The sequence below is a fragment of the Filicampus tigris genome, chromosome 15 (assembly GCF_054856515.1).
Source record: "Filicampus tigris isolate MCC_2025a chromosome 15, RoL_Ftig_1.0, whole genome shotgun sequence".
Classification (NCBI taxonomy): domain Eukaryota; kingdom Metazoa; phylum Chordata; class Actinopteri; order Syngnathiformes; family Syngnathidae; genus Filicampus; species Filicampus tigris.
The window spans coordinates 9,699,227-9,725,264 of NC_141231.1; the positions used below are offsets into that span (position 1 = coordinate 9,699,227).

Consider the following 26,038-nt stretch of genomic DNA (forward strand, 5'->3'; position numbering starts at 1 on the left):
TTGAGGAATATGAATTAAGCAGCAAAATCCACCCGTATTTATCCATCTCAGGGTGCGGCCATTTTGCCACTTGCTGTCGACTGAAAATGGCATCACAGTGCCCAAGGGCGCAGGTAACTTATCACGGGCAGCTCACCTGTTTTCGGCATTTGCGACTTTCGCAAGCTGAGCCGCTAGGTCATGGACGTATATATGAATAGTGGGGCTGCACAAAACATATTATTGTAAAGAAAAAATGTAACCTAACTTCCCCTTTAATAATGTTTGTATATATCTAAATGTTATTTTATAAACAATATTTTATTAGAATGTATACATATTAATACTATTTAAATTAAACATGTATCAGAATTTGTAAGCATTCTGCACATTACCAGTATATTGTGATAATATGAAAACTAATGAAAAATGGTAGGTGGTGAGTAAAGTCTTAATGTACAGTAATACTTCATAAAAACACAATCTTAATGTTTACTTGTGCTGCACATATACCTTATTATGATACATTTTGTAAGTATCATTTCAACTAGGATTAATTACAGTATTACATTTCTAGGGATTGTAATTTGGCATATGTGAATATCATATTTTAATTTTAAAAAGGGGCGGCCCGGTGGTCGACTGGTTAGCCGATCCCGGCTCCGGCCTCCCTGTGTGGAGTTTGCATGTTCTCCCCGTGCCTGCGTGGGTTTTCTCCGGGTACTCCGGTTTCCTCCCACATTCCAAAAACATGCATGGTAAGTTGATTGGATACTCTAAATTGCCCCTAGGTCTGATTGTGAGTGCGGATGTTTGTCTTTGTGTGCCCTGCGATTGGCTGGCAACCAATTCAGGGCCCGCCTACTGCCCGAAGACAGCTGGGATAGGCTCCAGCACGCCCCGCGACCCTTGTGAGGAGAAGCGGTATCGATAATGGATGGATGGATGAATTTTAAAAAGAAATATGCAATTCTTTCCTGGGGATACAAAGCTGTATACTCCACGTTTTTCATTGAGTGCCGCTTTCCCTATAAAGGGTTTAATTAACATGCTTCTGTATGTACTAGAGTAAAGTGCTATGGTAACTTGTATAGGAGCGTCTCACTGTTGCGCCACACGCACACGCACACGCACATAGTCGTATAGTGAACATATCGAGAAATATTCACGTCCTGTTCCTTTAAAAGCAAGCAGCCCACGCCTCGAAAAAGCGGCTTGTTCCGGCTTGCATCGTTTTTTTTTAATGCTCGCCACATGAAAATAGTGCCCAGGCGCTCCTCCGTGTCTCATCCAGTCGTTGTGCTTTGACGTTCAACGGTCGGCGATAGGACCGCGCCTTGGGCCACGGGAGTCCGCCATGCGAGGCCGCCTGCGAGGCACCGCGGCCGGCTGAGGAGGCTCCATCAGCGGCGCAGCTGTACGCCACCATCCGCTCCTACAAGCCAGCGGACCACCTGAACCCCAAGTGCATCAAGACTCATCTCCAGGCCTCCTTTTCATCATTCTTTCGATTTTTGTCATCTTAATGGACGACCGTGAGAGCGTTCGGGCTGTGGAGGTGTGCGTGAGGTAAGTGACTTCATCACATTTGTGTTTTTTCGCGTCTCCTTCAACTTCACTTGCCCTCAACTTGTTTTGATTGCGCTGTGTTTGTTTAGTGCGAAATGAGTTGGCTGCCAGCTCAGCGCTAAACGTCTGCAACTGGTGCTGAAGCAATAAAGAGGAGGAGGCAGGTGGTGCGTGGATGTTGTTTGGCTCCATCCACTCATCAAAACACTAAGCAGGATTCTCGGCTTGTGATGGAGCAGGATTTACCAACTTTTTTAGACGACAAGAGAAACAAATAGGAAACATCCACCCTGCATTGGTCGCACACAAATGCAAAAAAGCACCCCCCCCCCCAAAAAAAGACTCGAATATTGCCATACTCTATATACGTTAAAAATAATAGTCAAATCTTTAAACATATATATGTATATATATATATATAAAATATATATATACAATACAATTGTATCTTTTGAAACTCAGAGCTACTTCTTGGGTAGTGATCAATGCGAAGGGCTACCAGTATGATACGCACTTTTAAAGTAAGCCTGAGTCCCAGGTCCCATGCAGCTAGCATGCCAAACCATATCATCTCATTGCCAATATGGTGAATGATGCCACCAGCTTGGCACACCTATCTTTGGGCAGTTTTGTCCATCCTACTTTGGAACACCTATCAAGATCCATTAGATTGGATGGAGAGCGATGATGCACAGGCATTTTCAGATTTCTCCAGAGATAGTTGATCTGATTCAAGTCTGGGCTCTGGCTGGGCCACTCAAGGACATTCACAAAGTTGTCCAGAATTGGTTTTTCCTTTGTTGTCTTGGTTGTGTGCTTAGGGTCATTGTCCTGTTGGAAGGTGAACCTTTGCCCCAGTTTGAGGTCCTGAACACTCTGGAGCAGATTTTCATCTAGGATGTCTCTGTACATTGCTGTATTCATGTTTCCCCTTGATCCTGACTAGTCAACCAGTTCCTACCACCAAAATAAATCCCCACAGCATGATGATGCCACCACCATGCTTCACTGTAGGGATGGTATTGGCCAGCTGGTGCCTGGTTTCCCCCAAATATGATGCCTGACATTCATGCCAAAGAGACCAATCTTTGTCTCATCAGACCAAGAAATGTTCTTTCTCATGGTTTGAAAGTCTTTCAGGCCTTTTGGCAAACTCCAGGCAGGCTGCCTGGAAGGTTCTCGTTTCTCCACAGAGGGGCGCTAGCGCTCGGACAGAGTGACCATCGGTTCTTGGCCACCTCCCTGATTAAAGCCCTTATCCTCCGATTGCTCATTTTAGACGGGTGGCCGCTTTGTGGAAAGGGCTGCAAATACTTATGTATGCGTGATTTCTTAGTTCTTAAAAAAAAAAAAAAAAAATAGCAACAAAAAAAATATGGCCGTGTAGAATTTTGAGGGAAAACATAATTGATTTAATTTTGTAAAGATGCTGTCACGTAACAAAATGTGAAAAAGTAAAGTGCTATGAATACTTTCCGGAGGCAGTGTGGAGGCAATTTGCAGTTCAATTAACCAAACATCCATGTTTTTGTAACATGGGAGGCATGAGAGATGAGATGCAATCCATCACCGGCTACAAAAAATATATCTAAGTATTATTTGTTTTTCTTTCTTCTTTGCGATTTATATCATAGCATGTCACACAGTAAGAAGTACTGTACTGTAGTGTTCTTAATTAAAAAAAAAAAAAAAAAATATATATATATATATATATATATATATATATATATATATAAGTTGTCTCATAAGAACAAAGACTTTTTGGGTATTTTTTTTTAAGATTACACAACTGCTGCTTGCTTCCTTTGCCGCAGATGCAACTTTATTAAAAATACAAACGGGGGTTTTTCTGTGTAGTGTAGCAGCATGTGAGCTGCACAGTTGCCCTGCCTCCCACCAAGACACTGCCCCCGCACACTGGAACGACAGCCATCAGGAATATATAACACGCACACATGCACATACGCTCTCACACACGCACACGCGCACGCAGCTACTCACCCCAATTGTGCACTCATGCAAAACCTTGTTAAACGACAGTAATCTTAAACAAAAGTACTTCTGTCGGCCTTAATTAATTACTAACTACTTAGTTACTGAGCACATATGTGTTCACATTTTATATCATGTTGGAGTGTCACGTCTTCCAGTTAAATGTTAACTTGCACTTCACCGTTTCCAGGTTGTACATTGTTATATTCAAATAGGTGCCTAACCCTTTCTCACACACCCAACAAAGTTACTGACATAAAGTTATTTGTCTGATTTTACCGGTCCGCAGCGGGTCTGTTTTGTTCTGCTTTATGGCGTGCTTTATCACCTTTCGTTCATCGCTCTTTGCACACGTGTATTAAACGCACACACGCCGCACACGCACACACAAGTAAGTAAAAGTATAGAGGTATCTGTATAACTGAGTACTCAAAGAGTGAATACTCGTACTGGTGTTGGTCGGTGGGAAAAAAAATGTGGTATCGAACATCCCTTAAGAGTGTAATTTTCAATTTGTGTTGTTAAATTTGGAGTCATTTGAAATGTTTCTTGTTCTTTAATATGTTTGTATTTTGAGTTTTTTTTTGTCTGAATATAATTAGTGTGCCTTGGAAAAATAGCGAATAGCAATAGCGTTTTGTGTAAATCGAAGCACATTATATGACTTAAAAAAAACGTGTTAAAAAATGTTACACTTTTCATTCTATATGTGAATATATCACTATCTCTTATTGCTTTTGTTTATAACTTTTTCATCATTATCATTACCCCTCAGTTTAGAGGTGTGGCATCCATTTCGACTCGTCCCCAAATACGTTTTCCGGTTCTAGGAAGGGCTTTGTCAAAGTTCTTTTGTTTGTGCCGCATGGTAGGCTTATGATAATACCATAATCTATTTCAGTATTGCTGATGTGGGCGTGTTCTGCCTGGATGACATTTCAACAGACCGCCTGCTAGTTCTGTCTTATTTTACTTTCATTTGCCTTTCTGTTAGCCTGCGGTCAAAAGACTATCACCAAAAAAGTCACTACCAAGGAGCTGTTTATGAGTTGAGTTAAGTCAAGGATAGTGAACTTCCCGCGATATTGTGGTTCATCTTCCGCTTCCCCGCTTTATTGTGGAATTTTAAGGGAGTGTTTTTTTCATGTTTTTTTACAGTATACGGGCAAGTCTGAATTTAGAGTTGCACACCTTCAGTGTAGTAGCGCGTTATGCTGCAACATGCCCGGCAGCACTGATGTCTTCTGGGAAAGCTGCAGTGTAATTAAGTTCAAGAAGAGGCAGAGAAGGTCCCCAACTACTACAGAGCAGAAAGAATATATGCCTGTGAGTATTGTTTAAATACATTTATTTCAATAAACGACAACTGGGGGTGAGAAATAGCTTAAAGCAAGCACACTTTGGGTCTTATTTGGAGAACTGTGTGAGCTGAGTGAGAGTTGATGTTAAATAATACTTTATAAGGTGTGTTTTAAATGCGTTTACGGGGCTTGAAAATGAACCCGGACCAAGACGGGGGGAAAGTACGCCCAAATATTTAATCATTGATTGGGGCCAAGTAAAATCACAGTGTTGGAATGAAGTCAGAGGAACTGTCTTTCACTTTGCCCATTTCACTTTATCTCTTAGAGGGTTTGGAAAGCAGACTAATGGTTCGAAACTGAGCGGGCAGAGAATGTTCTGGCTCTGTTAGCAAGGCCAATGCATCGTCCTTGTAAATCACCAATTTATGGCTATGAGATGTGAGTTCAAAAGTAGGAAGTAAAAGCACAGTTATCCGGAAAAGAAATATTCAAGTAAAGTTCAGTACGTGAAAAATCTACTGCAGTGCAGTAATTACTTCCAGTGTCTGACTGTACATGCGGACAATAGTGAATGTGCTGTGAGGGGAAGTGCTGTATGTAAGCCGAGCCACAAACAGGATATAACAGTTGTTCAAAGCAGGAACAGGTGCCTGAAGTGTTATGTTCCCCACCAGTGGCTTTGCTCCACCACTCCCCCCGCTCACCCGTCCTCCTCCTTAAATTCGCACCCGGGGCTCCTTTCACCACAAGAGCGTGACCAAACTCTTCCTTGGACGTTGCTGTTTTCAAGGGGAAGGTGGGGTGCAGTTATGGCGGTTAAATTTGGGTACATCACTGAAGGAAACATGAGGCGGGAACACGTCTCGAGGCTGTCCAGGCGGCACGGAGCCCTTGGAGGGTGCGTAAATATAATACATGATCTGAAAGTGATATATTTTTAATAGTTTTTAAACTGTTTCAGAGAGCTATTATGTGTAAGATACAATGTAGCATGTGTACGCAATTGCTCGTGCCTCGTGCTCGCAATTTAAAATGACCCATTAAATACTACAATAATACAAAATACTCACAGTCTGTATTTTAGTAGAAGTACAGATACTTGTGTAAAAAAAAAAAAAAAGACTGGTAAAATTAGTTTTTATTCAAGTCTTTTACTTGAACAAAAACAGCATACAGACTCTGGAATGTGTTTTTGCATAACTAGGCGCAACAACAATAAACAAAAAAAACACAACACACAAAATGTTTTCCCTCTTTTGTTAACTCGCATAGTGCTCAAACTGAGAAGGAAAAAAAAAGCAAATCGCTGCACACAGCTTTGCTGCAAGCTAAATTCTGACTGAATAATTAAGACTGAGCTGATATCAGGCCCTGCATGAGCACTTGGATTAATTTTACAGCTGCATCTGATAAATTAGCTAATGATAACAACTGAAAAAAAAACAGTTTTTCTGTTTTGTTTTTTTTCAGATTAGACACATCATTTTTTAATGTAAGATGATGCTGGTTTTTAGGTTTTTGCCATGAAGCTTTCTGAGCACAAACGACTTTCAACATTTCACGCCATGCAATACCTTGCGTCTATGAACCTTCCTCTTAAATATCGCTCACTCAAAACAAAATTTAGCGCCCATATTTTGAGTGCCATACACGTTGGTAAAGATTTAACATGGTCAGTCAAAAGTATGCGTCCAATCAACCGAAATGTCCCCTAAGTGTGATTTCACACACATTTCCGGCGCCATGTGAACTTCAGAAGTTCAGACCATCAGATATCATAAAGTATTTGCATAAATTGAAATTGTTGTGTTTTAAAACATACACATGCTTGAAACTTTGCACACACCTTAATGTATAGTCAAATTGGTGATGGATTTGATCTTATTTGCTAAAGATGAATTACAGCTCACATGGCATTTTGCTATTGTATTTTCAAAATGTAATGACTTAACTTGGAACACGGTCTTAGAGCAGTGATTGCCACCCAGGGGTGGAGCCATGGGTGGGCCTAGGTGTGCACAGGCCCGCCCAGTTGACAGACTGCCCACCCAATGAGATTCATGAAAAAATATAGACTTTTTACATTTTTGGTGAATTATGAAATTATTTGTGTTTTTTATTTTATTGCATAATAAGAATGGCATAATTGTGGTTGTCTAAGGAAGATCTGAACTTCATATTATTCGGTTTGTCGTTTTGGAACAAGAGGATTGTTTCGAAGTGAGAGAAATATTCATCCACAAATATTAATCCTCACCATAAATTGAAAAAGCTGCCACCGACCTAAAAGTCCTTTAACTCATGGCTTATGCAGTAAGTCGTTGACATTTTGTCCAATAGTCAACTTTGTTGATATCTTCATTTCACGTGTCCTCGAAAGCATTCGGAGGCACACTACAAAATGTGAAAATCATTTGCATAAAAGCACAGAAGTGTTGAAACGTTGCTCGCCTTGGGGGGCTTGGAACGTATCACCCGCAAAAAGTGAGGGAACACTGTATTTTCATTTGTTTGTTTTTAAGTTTGACTTATGCAATATGGATTTTACCATGTGTTCTAATTTATAGCTATGACATTTCAGAAAGAAAAAAAATCCATCTGTTGCTGAACCTGCACACCGTACACAACAGTGTTTAAAAGATAAGAATAAGAATAAATAAATAGAATAAAAATACATAGTTGGAAACAGTTCCAGCAAATGCAAAGACATTTTCAAAGGATAAAGTGAGCTGTAGATTAAAACAGAGGACCAGATAAAGGGTTCAATTGCTGTTTTCATATTATGAGATTAAGTGACAACAAATGCGGCATCAACAAAATTCTGAACGGCGTAACTTTTTTTTTTTTTTAACTTCACATAAATGACAAAGATTAAAACATCAAAGACATTGGTGGCCTGAGACCTTCGTATGTTACAGAACAGTTAAAAGTAAACGCATTCTCTTTGGTTGATTAGTTTCTCTTTGAAGCCTTTCATAGTCTTTATCGACCACGTATTCTTTGCAAGCCCCCCTTAGATATGGGCGTGGACTTACTAAAGGCCGGTATACACTAAAAGTGGCATGTCTTGTCCCTCAAGTCTGTTCCAGCCTTGGCCCGCCGCAGCTCGTTGAGATGTATTCCCCCTGAGCCCGACGCCGCCTCCACCCCGGAGCCGGGATGCCGGTGCAGGCCGCCCAGTGGACGGACTTCCTGTCCTGTCCCATCTGCTACAACGACTTCAACGGCAGCGTCCAGCAGCCCGTCAGTCTGGGCTGCTCGCACACGGTGTGCCGCACGTGCCTGCACAAGCTGCACCGCAAGGCCTGCCCCTTCGACCAGACGCCCATCAGCACGGATATCGACCTGCTGCCCGTCAACCGTGCCCTGCTGCAGCTGGTCGGCGTTAAGGTAAAAGGAAAGTCATCATTTGGAAATGGAATGGCTGTGAGGAGGCATTGTGACTTTTCTCCTGGTGCTCTGGCTTCGTCCGTTCTAACTCTTGCCGAAGTCTAAGACCTTCCACTTCCCCCCCCCCCCCCGATGAAGTCCTGTGGTGTGGGCAGTCCGTTTTGGGTCATTATCTTGTTGAATGAAGAAGCTTCGCCCGATTAGTTTGAGTGCTTTATTCTGTAAATTGCCAGATAAAATGGATTTGTCGATGTCCGAATTCATTCTGCCACTACCATCATGAGTTACGTCATCAATAAAGATGAGCGAGGCCTTTCCAAAAGCAGCCTTGACATTACCTCCACAAAGCTTCACAGATGAGTTTGTGTGTTTTGGATCACGAGCAGAAACTTTCTTTTGCCACACATTAGCCCTTTCATCACTTTGGTTAGCTAATCTTTGTCTCATCAGACCATAAAACTTTGTTCCGAAATGTTTGTGGCTCATCTCTGTACTTCTTTGTAATATCCAATCTGGCCTTTTGATTCTTTTTGCTAACTAGTAGTTTGCATCTGGTGGTATGGGCTGTATATTACTTCTCTCAAGGTCTTCTTCGATCAGTGGATTGATTGTGATACTTTCATGCCCTGCCCTGTGGAGCTTGGCAGCGATGTCACTGACCGTTGTCTTTGGATGTTTTTTAACAGCTCTCACAATGTTTCTGTCATCAACTGCTGTTGATACCCTTGGCCTGTGTTTGTTGCTCACTACGCCAGTAGTTTTTTTTTCAGGACATTCTAAATCTATTGGCTATGCCCAATGTTTATATCTCTGATCGATTGTCCCTCTCCTCTCAGCTTCAAAACGGCTCACCTATTTTCGGAAGCTGAGCCATGATTGGTTGGAAGTGTGATGTCATTTTCAGTCAACAGCGAGTGGCAAAATGGCCACCCGCTGAGATGGACAAAAATGGGTGTATTTTGCTGCTTAACTCATATTCCACGAACGCAGTGTTAATCAGAAGGCCATGTTTAGGCTAGTTGGGCTACATAGAACATTATTGCAAAGAACATTTTTGGGAAGACGTTTTCTCTTTAATAAATCCAATTTTCACAGGTGAAACCCAAAGCATAAAATGAGCACTTTCTCATGTTTAAGCAGTCGATCTAAAAGGCAACACCTGAGCAACAAGAATTCAGTCACATGTCCCAATTCTTTTGCTCACTTGAAAAGTGGGTGGGTTCAAAGAGAAGGTGCTCTGCCCTGTGTTGTTTAAAACATTTTGATGAAAATACCATAAAATAAAAGCTGGAATTCTAAACTTGTCTAATCTTTACGATCTAAACCCAAATGTCTTCAGGATACAACAAAAACAAAGGCAATGACCTTGACGTACCAATATTTTGGGAGGAGACTGTGTGTGTGTGTGTTTAAATGCAAATGTATTATATAAAATGGTTGTCATACACACTCTATGTCTATGTGTATGAATTATCAGCAAAACAAACCATTCTACATAATGCATTACATTGAGCTATTTACAAAAAGGTGTTTTCAATTGGCCCACATTCAGTCAGTTTCAGCAAAACAATGGAGCCCTTTAGCCCAAACATTTGCCTGCCACCACTGCTCTAAATTGTCCAAAGGTGTGAGTTTGAATAGTTGTTTGCCTATGTGTGTCCTGCGATTGGCTGGCAACCAGTTCTGGGATATGTTCCATCTTATCTGCAACTAATGACTATTAGCCAGAAAGTAGATGGATGGAAAACAACTATGTCATTGTGGCTTTTTAGATTCCAGATGTGCAGCCAGTCAGCCTGAGCAGCGCGACAGATGTTGGACACTATGAGGCCTGCAGGGTGTGTGTGGAAGAGCTGGCCCTATACCTCAAACCAATTAGCGGCACTAAAGGTATGAATATTACTTCATAAATGACAGTTTCTGATGTTCAAATCAAGTTATGATGAATAAAATGAAGCTTTATATTTTTTTCATTTTTTTCCTATTTTTTTTAAGCAATCGTCAATCATCTATTACTTTTCTATGGCACTTGTCCTGATTATGATTTCGAGTGAGCTGGAGCCTATCGCAGCTGACTTTGGGTGAAAATTATATCAGGGAAAATATGTTGAAGTGATACATCTCAGCTGAGAGACTTAACATCGTTGTATGTTAGGGAGGAGTTAAGTTTAGCCTGTGTTGTTAGTGGAAGTTATGGAGCGTTTTTTTTGCTGCATGTGCATGCACACACGCATATCTGGTGCATTTTATTGAGATGAAACCATCACAAAGCCATTTATTTTTAATGGTAATGTTGTAAAATGAATTTGAAGTGATATTAAAGTAATTTGGGACTATAGTTTATATAGTGTAGGTATGGTTCAATTGTCTAGTATAGCTGATTATCAAAAAAAAATTGTGGGGACGTGAATTACTCGCGTATTTTTCACTACTTGCAGCAAGTATAACATCACATTTTTAAGCCATCACTTCCTCATTAAAGTCCATTGTAAGCTTCAGCTTTACATATGCCACATCTGTTCTGCTGGCGGACTTTGCAGTCTAGAAAATGGACGATATTCAGTGGCAAGTATTCATGGGTTCATCTTGTGCCCCCAGTTCTTTGCAATTCAGATAGCTCGCATACAAAGAATGACTGCATGTCTTGACGATACCTCCACACCTTGTCACCGCAATGTTGCCGCTCTGTCCAGGCGTGGCACCGCCGAGTCCAAGCGCGCTCAGCCGACCCATGCAGAGGAAGCTGGTGACGCTGGTCAACTGTCAGCTGGTGGAAGAGGAAGGCCGAGTGCGGGCCGTACGCGCGGGCCGCTCGCTGGGCGAGCGGACGGTCACCGAGCTCATTCTGCAGCACCAGAACCCCCAGCAGCTGTCCGCCAACCTCTGGGCTGCGGTGAGGGCGCGGGGATGCCAATTCCTGGGGCCTGGTGAGTTGACATGTTTGCTTTTTAAAACATAAAGAAAAAAGGTCATTAAATGTTGAAACCAAACTAGATGATAATGAAAGTTCGCTATCTGAATGCTAACGTATAATGCAAAACCACATAGAGGGGTGAACGGAAATTAGCGTCGGCATTACGATTATTTTAAACCTTCAACCAACTGCTGCATTAGCACATACAATTGGAGCATACAACATTACTCACGGGCAAATATTCCCTCTGCTCCATTAGAAGAACAACTATTACTGGAGTTAGTTTGGGACCTTCTTTTCCTCTTCTTTGTCTTCTTCTTTTTCCTTTTTTCTGCTATGCTGCATATCTTACAATAGACCCCCTCCCCCACCGCCCCCCGAAAATATGCTTGCACCCCCCAGGTGCCAGACTAGATAATCGACTTTTGGCTAGTTTCCGATTTTTTCCGGTAATTTTTTTCCACATTTCCTTCCAGCCCCTGTAGGGAATATTAAATGAATTTTGATCAGTGTTTTCTGAAAAAAAGGTTTTGGGTATGTATTTTTTTTTTTGTTATTGTTGTTGTGGTCTGGACTCCCTAAGATATCCTTGGCCGCCCCATTGCCCCTCAGGGGAAAAAAATCCGAGCTCTGTTGCAGGACAGCATGGTACTTAAGCACTTTTCAGCACTTTAATGAATTACAAAGTACAATAAACAATAAATAGAATTACTCAAAGCGGAAGTCAACCCAAACATATTTCTTTCAAGAATATGTTCCCAGCAGGCCCACTAGTTGAAACACAGCATTCTGATTAATTTTGCGTTTGTTGAATATAAGTTAAGCAGCAAAATGCACTTGTTTTTAGCCATCTCCGGGGGCGGCCATTTTGTCTTCTGTCGACTGAAAATGACATCATAACTGCCCACAACGACCAATCATGGCTGACCTGTTTTCTGAATCTGAGCCGTGATTGGTCATTGTGAGCAGTTGTGATGTCCTTTTCAGTCGACAGAAGACAAAATGGCCGCCCCAGAGATGGCTAAAAATTAGTGCATTAACACTTATTCCACAAACACAAAATTAATCCGAATACAGTGTTTCAACTAGTGGGCCTGCTGGGAACATATTCTTGAAAAAAATATGTTTGGGTTGACTTCCGCTTTAAACCAGATAGAGGCACTTTTGTAGGAGCCGCTATCGGGCACAGCTTACGCCCGGACACGCACAGACTACGATACCGATTAACCAAACCACTTATCCTCACAGTATATTTTGTATTTATTTTCTGCTTGTAATTTTTCTCATGTTGAAATGCATTTGCAATTTGCTTAAAAAGCGTGTTTAATAAGTTTAAATCTTTTTGTGTTGGAGGAGTGAAACTATAAAAAAAACCCATTTTTTTACGTGGTCTCAATTACTTATTGTCAGTGTAAAATGGTGTTTCACTGCAGTATAATAATAAAAGCAACCCTGTCTTAAACATGTTTATCATTATGACATCAGAACGAGTGTAAACATCTGATAATACCGACACTGAATCTGCTGCGTGTTCAACTACTTCTAAGTAAATCCTTTTTTTCCTTCAGCCATGCAGGAGGATGCTCTGAAGCTTGTGCTTTTGGCTCTGGAAGACGGTTCCGCACTGTCCAGAAAGGTGCTGGTGTTGTTTGTTGTGCAGAAGTTGGAGGGGCGCTTCCCTCAGGCTTCCAAAACCAGTATTGGCCATGTGGTGCAGCTCCTCTACAGGGCCTCCTGCTTCAAGGTACAGTGCAACGTTTTGAAAGTCCAGCAAGGCTAGGGCCATACTAAACTTAAAGAAAAATGTTATGCAACAAAAGGTTTATTATTTATAATATTATTATTATATGATGACGAGCACTAAAGATAAGATAAGATAAGAGGGCCTTTATTGATCCCCCACAGTGGGGAAATGTTCAGTGTTACAGCAGCAAAGATATAGGTCACACAGGGACGGCGGCATAATGTAGCCATTAATGTATAACATTAACGGCAACCATTCAGGATCAAACCTATGTAAATATACGCAGTAACATGTGTATATACACATGTATATACACACAACATACATCTACGTAAAAAGTGTGAGGAACACTCATTTTAGCCTGTACATAGTACAGAGGAAAAAATACTCTAAGTAAGTGAGAGTGCTGCAGTGCTGTAGTGAAATGTAAGGAACAGCATTGGATAAAAATAAAACTAGACTAACAGTAGTGGGGAATGTTGAGTATTGCACAGTATTACAGTAGTGGGGAATGTTGGGTATTGCACAATATGAGCTCAGGTGCAGGACTGCACAATTGCACTAGTGTCCGCCAGTTTGTAGAGACTACACAATGTTCTTGTTAAAGAGTCTGACAGCAGCAGGCAAGAAGGAACGGCGGAAGATTAGCGGGCTTTTTACAACGGTTGCTCTGAGGTTTTATTTGGCTAATTTTATGTTAGTCAAAAGCTGCCACCATCTAATATCTAATATATATATATATATATATATATATATATATATATATATATATATATATATATATATATATATATATATTTTAAAAAAAGTAAATATTAAAGTCATCAATGTGCTCAAGAGCATTCACACATCTGTTATCCGACACCAAAAGTCTTTGTTTTTATTATTATTAATCTGATTGACTCCTTCTAAATCGCGCCGCCAATTGAAAACATCATTTAACATTCAGCCCACTCAGGACAACTCTTTTACATTCCCTCCAATTCCACATCTTGCATGTAATTAGTTCCTATTAAAATGATTCTGAACGGAGAAATGTTCCCAAATTAACCCATCCTTCCCTATCGCTCAACTCAACTGATTCAAACAATTTCAACTTCATACTGTTCAGCTCATTCAGGACATAGTGGTAACTAGTTTTCCACATTCCCAAAGTTCCCACATTTTTTTGTCAGCCCAAATTTTTCAAATCAATGTAGACATTTTATACATGCCTCCACCTTCCACATTAGTTGACTGATTCAAACCATTCCAGTTTCAAACTGTTCAGCACATTCGGACATAACTCATATCATTTTCACAAAATTCACCCTTTTATTTTCACTCACATTTCTTGACCTATTCAAATTATTCTAACGTCGCACTCTTCATTCATTGCACCTGCTGAACAATTAATCACATTCCCCAAATTCCAGCATTTGCACATAAAAATTTCCAAATTACGTAAGGGAGTTTACTCATTGTATTTAGAGCCTTCTAATATTTTTTTTTTTTTTTACAGATTTAAACTATTCCAACTTCCAGGCTCCATTCTATCGCATTCTCTTACAATACGTGTATAAAAACATTTCTTGTCATTGAATATAAAGCAATGAAATGAAAAACAATACGTATGACATTACATTAACTAATGATTCTGTCTTGTGCCGCTTGGCCACGCTGCTGCCAAAACGAACCTCGAAACTGTGTATGTTGTGACCATCATAAAGCAAGGACCACCTGCGATATTGCTAGAAAGGATTAACCCCCGGATTCAATTGTTTTATTGTGCTCATTTTCCACTGCGCAGTACGAGCTTAACTTGGTGGTTGATTTCCTACTTCAAAATAGTACTGCTGGAATATGCAAAAAAAACAACAAAAAAAACAGGCCACGTCGAATGCAGACGCCAACTCACACACCAGAGACATCTATGTATTTACATTTCTGCATGTGGCTATTGGTATCAAATTTTATCCAGGAAGAGCCTGAGGGCAGCTGAAAAACACACCACTGCAGCAAAGCGGAGAGCTGAAGTTAAATAAGGCAAAGCAACGGGGTACATTAATGCACGTTTGATAAGGCGCCCTTCATAACCCCGAAACATCATTAAACGAGCACCCCCCTGTAGCTAGAAAAGTCATGTACGAGTACCGGTAACTAACACGCGGACCCCTGTGGACATGTATTTCTGTGCCTGTCACCCGATGATGCACATAGCTGGCAGGGCACAAATGCCAACTATTTCCTGGTGATGTAACAGCATTCTATATTTGCATCCCGTCGCGCCCTGTCTTGCAGGACAGATGCGGGATAAAGGAGTAGGTCAAAATGAGGCGGCGGAGCAAAGGCATGAGATGATGACGACTTTCTTCCACGCTGAGCTAAGATGATTGGTGTGATGTAGTCTAGTGATGATTACTCATAGGGCAGATTCTGAGGAAGGGAGACTCCCTTTTCTTGATCTGAATTTGAGTTGACATGTCTGAAGATTCATCACACCGCCTAATAAGACAGCATGGTCAGCCTTTAATTCTAAACGGGGTTCCGTTAGCGTTTCCGTGTACCTACTTTCGACCAACTTCCACTCGCACTGTAGTTGCTGCTTTGTTAATTGTCATATAAGTAAAAAAAGAACTTAGCCGCTATTTATCCCTCAAAATGTTCTTTACAGCTACTTTACTGGCAAAGAGGAGGTATCCCTAGTTAGCTGTTAGCTGCTATTGCTAGTGGGCAGTGATGTTACCAGGATGCCAGGGGTGGGTGGGCATTAGTCTTACCTGGGGGCGGGGCAAAAAAAAAATGCTACAATGCTAAAGTAGGTCGAAATCCAACGTAGGGCTACTGCACCTTAAAACGTGTTTTGTTTTCTCCTTAATTGAGATAACTGTTGCTGTGATTAATTATTGTGATAAAAGTTGATTTGATTTCGATTTTTTGTATCCCATTAATCATAACTACACCCAGTTTTCTTTGGGTGGGCAGAGTGTACTCGTGAGTGGGCACTGCTCCCCCCCGCCCCCCCTAGTAACACCCTGCTAGTGGGTAATAATTTAAGAATACGGTATATATCGTTCACAGTTCAAATTTAAGCTTTTTTTGTTTCCCTGATTCATCATCCAGGTGACTAAGCGGGATGAAGACTCGTCACTGATGCAGCTGAAAGAGGAATTCCGCACGTACGAGGCTCTTAGGAGAGAACACGACGCCCAAATCGTGCACATCGCCATGGAAGCTGGCCTCCGCATTTCGCCCGAGCAGTGGTCTTCTCTGTTGTACGGGGACCTGGTCCACAAGTCGCACATGCAGTCCATCATTGACAAGGTCTCATTCATTAGTTTCATACTGTAGAATAGGGCACGGCCACAACAGCAAATAAGGGAGCTTTTCAGTAAATGACAGAAGATAGTTTCCAAAAAAATAAAAGTGAATTTGTGAATGCTGAACAGCATGCTGATGAATACATTTGGACAGAGTTTCTCAAACTTAGCGTCGGGAGACAAAATGAGTCATGGGTTGATTTTTATTGGGCCGTTTGGGAGGTTTTTTTTTTACCATTAGTACAGTACTTGTCTATATGTTATGGCAATACATGATGCATTTTAATACATTTGGGAAATCCTGTGATTGGTGAAAGTCCATTTTTAGGTTGACTTTAAACGAAATAATAGTAATAAAAATAAAAAAAAAAGACTGAAATGAGCATATATTACTGTGTAGTTGCAGTCTCCAGAGTCGTTTGCAAAGAGTGTCCAAGAGCTGACCATCGTCCTGCAGAGGACAGGAGACCCAGCCAACCTCACCAGCCTCAGAGCTCACCTTGAGCTGCTGGCCAATATAGACCACAATACAGGTAGAGTACAAATCACTTGGTTTTACAAGATAGATTTGTGTGATAGGCTCTAATGATGATCACTCATAGGGCAGATTTTGAGAAAGGGAGACTCCCTTTTGCTGATCTGAGTTTGAGTTGAGATATCTGAAGATGCCTCACGCGGCCACACACAAAAACATTGCTCACAAAGGAAACTATGTAGACGACATCCGTGACTCATCACTGCTAGAGAGACAAATGCTATGCCATAGCCTGCGATGGTAATACAATCTCAAGAAGAAAAACGTTACAATATTGCAAAATGAGAATTTCTTTGTTTGCGCAGATGATGCAGCACCATCCTGGGAGGAGCTGGAAAATGTGATGTTGGCTGTAAAGTTGGTGGTTCATGGCCTGGTAGAATTCATCCAAAATTTCAGCAAGAAGAGCCACGAGACCCCTCAGGTGGGCACTTCAGTATTACGACATGCAGATTTAGTCTTTGAGTGATTACCAGTTTCATCAAATGTGCACTTGCTTGTGACATCTACAGACTCAGGTGAACAGCAAGTATAAGACCAGCATGTGCAGAGATCTTCGTCATCAAGGAGGTTGTCCGAGAGGAAGTAACTGCACATTTGCGCACACACAGGATGAACTGGAGAAGTGAGTGAATGACAGATTTACTTGGTGTAACTTCAAAATGTTGGGATGGACATTTTCAAGTAGAAGTCAACCCCATAATTTTCTCTCAATAATACGTTCTATGCAGGTCCACTAGTCGAAACATGGCATTCTGAGTAATATTGTATTTGCGGAAGATGAGTTAACCAGCAAAATCCACCCAATTTTAGCCATCTGAGGGGCGGCCATTTTGTCACTTCTGTCGACTGAAAATGACATCACAGTTACTCAAGGTTTATCTAGCAACCAATTACGGCTCAGCTGTTTTCTGAAGCTGAGCGGTTGTTACTGTGATGTTATTTTCAGTTGACAGCAAGGGGAAAAATGGCCGCCCCCTGAGATGGACAAAAATGGGTGGATTTTACTGCTTAACTCATATTCCACAAACACAATATTATCAGAATGCCATGTTTAGACTAGTGAAGTCTCATAGAACATTTTATTGCAAAGATTATTTGGGGGGTTGACTCCCTCTTTAAGTCTTCATTAATATTTAAAAATAGATACATCAATTAAAAAAGACTTAATCTGTGATTCCCGACCACCGGAACATTTGATACCGGGCCACATAGACAAAATTAAAATTACTAATTTTTTTTGTAGCCGACCATATTCGTCCTGATCAGGAATATACATAAGCATGTTTAGTGGAATTTTACTACCATTATATTAGATTAGATTGGATTAGATTAGATAAAATGTGTTTATTTGAAAGGGGACAGTGCAATTTCACATAATACATGAAAAATCATGGTTAAAAAAAGCCAGAATTAGCCAAAAGGCTATTTTTCATCTGTTGTCCCCTGGCTGGACATGATGTAAAAAAAAGCATTAAAATACAATTACAAAACATAAATATAAATAGCAAGACACTAATTCCTTCAAACATTTTACAATATACAGTATAACAAGAAATTAACAATGGGCACACAATAACATTCCCTACCTTATTTTGGAAATGGAAATGAAAATCCAATTTTATTATCACTGCACATGTGACATGTACAGATGGATGACCCAGCGGCGCCGCTATTCCTTAGATTTAAAAAAAAAAAAAAAGATGGAGGAAGAGAGGGGAAAAAAAGCACCTCCCAAACTATGCTATGCATTGAGGGAGACGGGGCACAGTGTGGGATTCGAAAAAAAAAAACCCCACAACCACATTTTAGGTGCCTCATGTCATCCCCTGCATACTGCAGAGTGACAAAGGAAAGCAGGCAGACGATCATCCACTTCTCCCCGATCTTTGCGTCGAGAAAATATGGCCCATTGCGTTGAGAGACCTGCTGCGCCATTCCATGATGTTCAGAAATCTTTTTTTTTTTTTTTTACAGATTTTGTCTGAGGAACAAGAAGAGCGGAAGTGTTAGTCGTACATTCCCTCCACCCGGTGGTAAAACCTTCACGGTGGAGGGCAGCATCCACACTGATGGAGGTGGAGAGGACACCCTGACAGAAGGCGGCCCTCACCCACAACTCACCTCAAGAGGAGCTGACCCCATGGAGGGCATCACGAGAGTCGTTTCCAGCGAATCCGTTGGGGCAAATGGATCCAACGGGCTGAGTGGTGCCAGTATGACCTTCCTGGCCTCAACTGAACAGTAGGCAGACGTTTTTGTATGCTGGAATAGTGCAATAACGAACCCCCCAAACATTCACCATCTCAAGAAAGAATAATATTAAAAAAAGAAAGAACCAAAATTATTTTTAACATAGAAATTAGTTAGGAATTGGCTTTCTGTATAACATGAGTTTCACTTTTTGAATTGAAGCAATAAATTAACTTTTCTTTGGAGGTATTGAGATGCACCTTTGTATGAGATATTATCCTATGTCTTTTACATTGAAAGGGGAAGTCAACCCTAAAGTATTTTTTTTCAAGAATATGTTCTATGCAGGCCCATTCGTTGAAACAAGACATTCTGATAAATATTGCGTTTGTGGAAGAGTTAATCCAACTCTGGGGGCGGCCATTTTGTCACTTCTGTCAACTGAAAATGACATCACAGTGTCTCAGGGCTCACAGTTTACCTGTTTTCTGAAGCTGAGCCATGATTGGTCGTTATCTGAGCCCTGAGACACCGTGATGTCATTTTCGGTCGACAGAAGTGACAAAATGGCCGCCCCCTGAGATGTCTAAAAACAGGTGGATTTTTCTTTGATGTTTTAATTACCGGTAGTTGTTTTTACTGCTGCTTTCTCCCTGAGGAAGCCCGTGTCTCCGCCCAGAACTCCCACCAGCCACTCTGCAGCGTCATCTCCTTTGACCGCCATGGGACGGGTGACCGATGGTGTTGGGGGGCCAGTGTCTAAACATTGTGGTCGCCTCATGATGCGAGTGCCTCATCCTTCTCAGGCCTCTGAGCTGTTCTACCAGGAGCAACAATCAGCGTACGACACGGCCCACTACCAGTCAAACTGTGAGTCCTTTTTGAGTATGGTATTTCCTCAAATAGGGGCTCTTTACGGAACTAAAAAGAGGACCAGGAATCTACAGTATTAGGGGAAAGGCATTCATTTTAGGATTGCTCTTCATTTTTCTCAAAATATAATTAATGGTAGCCTTTTTTTATTCCAATAAATAAATGATTACAGTGAACCCCGTTCATCGCTGAAGTTCCGTTCCAGACTCAACCTTGAGAGCTGAAAATCTGCGGTATAGACAAACCCAATTGATTTTTTTTTTTTAGATAGTTAAGCCAGTGATTCTCAAAGTGTGGATTGTGTAGTGTTATGCAAGCTCCCCGAGTGGTCGCGAAAGAATCACTGAATTAAGTTCGTTGAAAACCGTAAATTGTCCATTGGTGTGAATGTGAGCGTGGCTGCTTGTTTGTCCATGCGTGTTCTGTGACTGGCTGGTGGCAAGTCCACGGTGTATCCCATTTGTTACCCAAAGTCATCTGGGGTAGGCTCCTGCTCACTTGCAACCCCATTGAGGACAAATGGTGTAGAAAATGAATAGCTAGATGGATGGAGGGATTTTACACTGCATCAAATAGAGTGTAAAAGACTATTTGAGGAAATACAATAAATGCCTAATCCAAAAAAGCCATATTTTGACAAAGTAGAATCATTTTTCCTGCTCGCCACTCGCAGGTTCCTACTACCCATCTACTCTCCATGCTCCACACAAACCCTGCATGGCTCGCTTCCTCAGATCTTCCAACGTCCCCGAATCCTCTCTGCCGCCGCCCTCCTTTCCCAGCGAGCCTCAAATACCCCATCAAAGCCCCTCCTCTTCTTCCACGAGATATCCACCGCATCCGCCGAGAGAGCGCGTGGGACCCGCCGTCTTCCACCACCACCCTGGGCAGCCTCAGTATGGACCTCTGGCTTCTGCCCATGGGGTTTATGCACCTCTCTATGACAGCAGAAGAGTGTGGAGGCCTCAGGTAGAGCCTCCTGTTCACTCTATTAAATGTACAGGTGAACGTCTCTACTATTATCAACACATTTGCCCGTTTCCATTGCAGCTGTACCATAGAGAGGATGCCAGGAGTAATTCGTTGCCTCCAGAGGTGCTGCATTCCTCCGTCTACCAGCCTCCGCTCAGGGAGAGATTCAACTCGCTAGACAGCAACTTCTGCTCTGGATCCGAGCACCGTGCAGCGCTGCATAGGGTAGGTGCAAGTACACTACATTCAGGTGCATATCATTATATTACAATATCATAGATAAAAAAAATTCTTTCAGTAATTCGATTCCAAAAGTGAAACTAATCCAATTGTACAGACTTATTAATCATTGGGAAATACACAAAAAAAAAATCTCATTTCTGTATTAAAAATCATTTTAATTGTTTCTTTGGTAAAATTCTAATTTCTTGAGAAGAATATTATGTTTTCATTAGCTATAAATAACAAAAGATAAAATCATGAAAGATTTGATTGTGCGTCTAGTTCATTTATGGACAACAATATACAAGTTTCACTTTTTCAATCAAACTTTTGAAATGAGTGAACTTTTATCGCAATACAGTATTCATGTTTATTGAGATGTACTGAACTCTGTGTCGACACAATTATTGGGACAACATCCAGAGGAATGATTGTGAGTTCAGAAGGATGTTGGACCTGAGGTTGTTTCTGGCCAAAAGTGTTTGATGGTTGCTCTGTGGACCCTCATTTCCTCAAATAATGACCTCCGCTTTTTTAGACACCCTGCCCAAATTAATTGCTCGTTACACAAAAGGAAAAAATAGGCGCCACGCCTTAAATAACTGTCTCTTACAGTTTTTGCCACAACTTGGCTATAATTATCTTTATTATGACTGACATGGCATCTGTAAAGCTGAAGTGCTGAAAGTAATGAGACAGAATTTGTGGAAATGCCCAGAGCAAAAACTGGTGAACATTTCAACAGTGAGTGAAAAGAATGATGAACAGGGGGAAAACATTGATTCAAATACATATTACGTAAAATATGTATTAATAATACGTATTATATGTATAACATATACGTAAAATGTATAATATCATTATTGATTTGATATAATTTTTTTCTAAAATAATAGAATATGTATTTTTTATTTACTATAATTGTAAAATGAGATGATTAATTGAAGGAGATGAGTGTCCACAGACTTTCGTCCATATATAATGTTGTGTTTACTAAGGTAAATTACACTTTTAATTTTAAGGGTAATGTCTTACATTTTAAACTAATTCATTGCAAAAATTTTCCACAATTCATCACAATGAATCACATTTTTCAATTACGATTTTTTATGCAGCTTGTAACAGATATTTACTTGAATAAAATCTTGGAATTAATGTGGGGAAAAAAAATTAAAGTATATTTTGATTCAAAGACTGTTTTTATAGCTTTTTTTAAAATCCTTGAATTATGATTCTTTCTGTAAAATACAACTGTTGAACAATACGGCAAAGACGTACAACTAATATGGTATTTAAATTTGGCTTCTCCTCTAAGTTTGGCTGCAAAGTGAGCACAGGTCAGCTGCCACATTAAATAAAACTGTGTTAACTAAATATATATTTTTTAAATTAATCTCTGTAGTTAATGCGTTAACTTTGACAGCCCTACTTAAAACACAATATTATATATTTTAAAGGTAGTACAAGAAAGTGATCCATTTTGACTGAAGAATGAGTGTTGTTCTGGATGGTCTAGTATGCCTTAATCTGTATTATTTTTTTATTCTCTGGTTTCAAACTGCCAAAACATTCTTTTCCTTGAGTTTGTCTTCCTACTCCCACATATGTCACCTCTCCCTTCACTGCCAGTCGTGGAGCCCCGAATCCTCCGTATGTAGTCCATCCTCCTACTTGTACCTACCTAAATATGTCTCTGCCTCCCCCACTCACTTTCCTGCATTTTCCCATCGTCTTATTGCACCAGCACTACTCCATCTGAAATATATTGGAATGTATTATTCAAAACAATAACAGTTCAACTTTAATCAAGTGCAAAACACTAAGCATACCATATGTTGTAAATATACAGTAAAGTAAATCTAAAATGAGTGAGTTGCAAATGGTCGCACATATTAACTTTTAATGCCCCTCGTGCTGTTTGTTCCCCACCCCTGCTTTACACCATTACGATCTTATAATCCATAAAAGTTCTCATCATTCCATTCCTTCTCACTTGCATCCATTGTTTTTTCAGGAGTATGGCCGCGTTCCTCTGGTCTACGACGACCTGTTCCGACGTAAGCAAGAGCAGTGGTCGCATCACCACCACCATCATCACCATCATCACAGCACCAGCAGGCCCTCCCAACCCTCGGCCATCTTCAACATTGATTTCGGACCTGAGGTATGCAGCAAAGCAGAGCGGCACCATGCATTGCAATTACAAGTCATTACATGAAGCAGAGGTACTTGTTGCATTAACCTTTTTATGCTTAATTGAATTCCCCGCTCTAAGAGCTTCCGCCAAGGCCCACGTCTAATACTATGTGAGTGGGAGATAGTTGCTTAGCAACTGTGGACGATGAACTCATGGCTCAGCTGCGAGGAGCGTGGGTGCATGTGTGAGAGAAAAAGCATCACTCGAGACTTTTAACAAGCAGCGACTGTCGAATTCTGCTGACTAAAGTTTGGCTAAATTTGTCCATAATGTACATTGTGCAACTATGCAATCTTTTTGGAGGTTTCCTCTAAATTGGTGCTCCAGTGATGACTTTTTGTTTCCATACACCAATACTCAAAAAAATTGAAACACAACAAATATGGTCATTCCGTTACAAAGGCAATTTAGGCATCAACATTTTTTAAATAAACCCTCATATAAGTTGAATTGTCCAACTCACCTACTAGCAGTACAGTTTTTATGAGAAATATGATTAAAGAAGTAACATTTTATTAGAACACTCATTTTAATGTAACTCTGATAACAGTATGTAGAGTTTTTTGCTAAAGTGTTTATGCTAGCTGTATTTAGCTGTGCTAATTGGTCAGAACAAAATGAGCACAATAACATAAGAGGAACTTTAATATTAATGCCTTTTTCTGATTATATAAGTAAAAGGTTTGCATTGGTTTGAGTTGACACACAACTCGTTTCGATTGAAAACATTGGGGCAGGGGGAATCTGAAAAATAGAAGTGAGACTTAGCTAAGGGCTATGGTCAAAGCAGTTAGTTGATATAATTACTACCGAGTCATATATTGCTCATTTTTTTTCTCTACCTAAAACAACAAAATAACATATAATAAAATGATGTATGCAATTTATGCAAATGTCGTCACGCATCCACATCAGCCCATCACAGTGGCGTGGCTCAGGTGGTAGAGCGATTGTGTCCCAACCCACTAGTTGTGGGTTTCATCCTTAGACCTTGCGTCCATGTCAAAGTGTCCTTAAGCAAGATACTAAGCTCTTTGAGCTAGGTTAATTTTGGGGGGAACGAGTGATTCTGTTATACAGGTCTAAACTTACATTAACTTAGTTCTTTTTATTAAGTTGTATTGTAAGGTTTTATAGTGCAGCAATATATAAAGAAAGAAAACCATTCACAGCCACATTCTCAACAACACTGAGTAGGACGCTGTCAAGTCCGAACCGTTTCACCGTCAGTGACCTGAAATGAAAAATCAAAATTATAAATGAAAGATTAGCCAAATTGTGGGATGTGATTTGACTTAAATTTCTTGACCCGGCTGGGGGAAAATTAACGGCAGCGTGGTATGATGGTATCGGTTCTCACTCAGTGTCAGTGGGAATGTGTGGTTGTCTGTCTCTATATGTGCCCTGCTAACGACTGACAAACCTAACAATAACCCTGACCTAGATAAGCGGTATAGAAAATGGATTGCTGACAATCACAACAAGATTTTGTGTCGGTTGCAGCATGCGGAGAGCAGTGCAGGTCAATGTATGGGATGCCGCTTCAGAGGCGAAGAAAACTTGGCGCATTACTCGCCGTGGTCCTGCGGCTCCACCGTTGGCCCTTGTCTCAGCCCCTTTGAACCCGAGGCGCTCACACCAGCTGTGTCTCACTCCGCCTTGGATCAATCGGTGAGTTGAGTCTCACACTCCTGCCCAATTCTTGCAGGAGAAGGAAAATGAAAAGAAAAAATACATGGAAGATGGTCAATTTGCAGATAGCCGGAAATGCTATGATATTATAATAGTTATCGCAAAAACAGAAAAGATTAATCACTGCCAAGTGGTTCTTGTTAAGAAATATAATGTAAACATGTGAAAGCAGCAATTAATATGAATAAATGGTATGTTATTAGCCATTCTGTCCCCATTGCTATAGCTAGCTGTCCGTCATTATATTGAAAATACAAAATGAACGAAATAAATGATCCAAATTCCACATACTCAACAAAATTATTTTGAAAAATGCATAAAACAATGTATCCCTTCCGTAAATCATAGACTGTTTCTCATTCAGGAGTTGGACGGCTGCAGCAGTGGCAGCGGCGGAGGTGCTAGCAGCAACGGCAGTGTTAGTAGCGGCGGCGTCACAAAACGCTGGCTGCACTCATTAGACCACTACAGGCGACTAAAAGAAGAGGACCCCATCATTCCCTTCAGCGAGGGGCCCATCATCTCCAAGTGGGGGGCCATATCCAGAGCGCCCCGCTCGGGCTACCACACCACCGATCCTGTCCAAGCCACCGCTTGCCAGGGTGGCGCCAGCACCACGCCCATCAACTTTAAAGGTGGCCAAAAAGTAGTGAAACTTTCAATGAGCTGGAGTGATCGCATCTTTGAAATCATCGTGAAAAAAGCATTTAAAGAAGCCTAAACAGTATAATGTATTTTCAATTGGACATTTTCAGCTCCGCTGATGTTAAACAAGCCCAAAAATTACATGCTTTTTTTTTTTTTTTTTTTTTTTAATGGATAGCGTGCTATCGGGCTAGCCATTAAGTTTTACTCTGTGAGAAAATGCCTCCCACAAACCAGATGATGGTTGTTTGGTTCCCAGTGAGTCCCTTTTGTGGCTACTCCACTATGTAATAAATGGCCAGCCATTTATTACATCCACTCAGGTTACTCACCGGTAGATGGAGTAATTTTTTGGGGGCAAACAACTCTTTGCTATATATTGGACCTCCATCAATATTCAAGTACTCATAGGTGAAGAGCTGAGTATGATTTCTTTACACGAAAAGCAAAGTTGAGAATGGCTCACTCTGCTGGTTGCAGTCAAGTAGTGCACTCCATTTTGCTCCAATTGCAACTTT

General features: G+C 40.8%; 1 protein-coding gene across 4 annotated transcripts in view; it reads left to right on the forward strand.

Annotated features, from left to right (window-relative positions):
* Nucleotides 1–1,075: 1,075 nt before the first annotated feature.
* The window catches only part of rc3h2 (ring finger and CCCH-type domains 2), a 33,580-nt gene continuing 8,617 nt past the window's right edge, over nucleotides 1,076–26,038 (forward strand). The window contains exons 1-16 of one of the 4 annotated variants that reach the window (XM_086053775.1): nucleotides 1,076–1,548; nucleotides 7,924–8,234; nucleotides 10,007–10,124; nucleotides 10,928–11,161; nucleotides 12,717–12,892; nucleotides 15,995–16,195; nucleotides 16,592–16,724; nucleotides 17,032–17,150; nucleotides 17,239–17,351; nucleotides 18,704–18,970; nucleotides 19,599–19,789; nucleotides 20,466–20,761; nucleotides 20,843–20,989; nucleotides 23,001–23,150; nucleotides 24,687–24,854; nucleotides 25,240–25,510. In XM_086053775.1, coding sequence (XP_085909901.1) covers nucleotides 8,004–8,234; nucleotides 10,007–10,124; nucleotides 10,928–11,161; nucleotides 12,717–12,892; nucleotides 15,995–16,195; nucleotides 16,592–16,724; nucleotides 17,032–17,150; nucleotides 17,239–17,351; nucleotides 18,704–18,970; nucleotides 19,599–19,789; nucleotides 20,466–20,761; nucleotides 20,843–20,989; nucleotides 23,001–23,150; nucleotides 24,687–24,854; nucleotides 25,240–25,510 — 2,815 coding nt within the window. In that variant the 5' untranslated portion in view covers nucleotides 1,076–1,548; nucleotides 7,924–8,003. Of the gene's footprint in view, nucleotides 1,549–4,544; nucleotides 4,867–5,618; nucleotides 5,743–7,923; nucleotides 8,235–10,006; nucleotides 10,125–10,927; nucleotides 11,162–12,716; nucleotides 12,893–15,994; nucleotides 16,196–16,591; nucleotides 16,725–17,031; nucleotides 17,151–17,238; nucleotides 17,352–18,703; nucleotides 18,971–19,577; nucleotides 19,790–20,465; nucleotides 20,762–20,842; nucleotides 20,990–23,000; nucleotides 23,151–24,686; nucleotides 24,855–25,239; nucleotides 25,511–26,038 lie in introns of those variants that run through there. The other 3 variants (XM_086053772.1, XM_086053773.1, XM_086053774.1) reach the window with 3 other exon arrangements.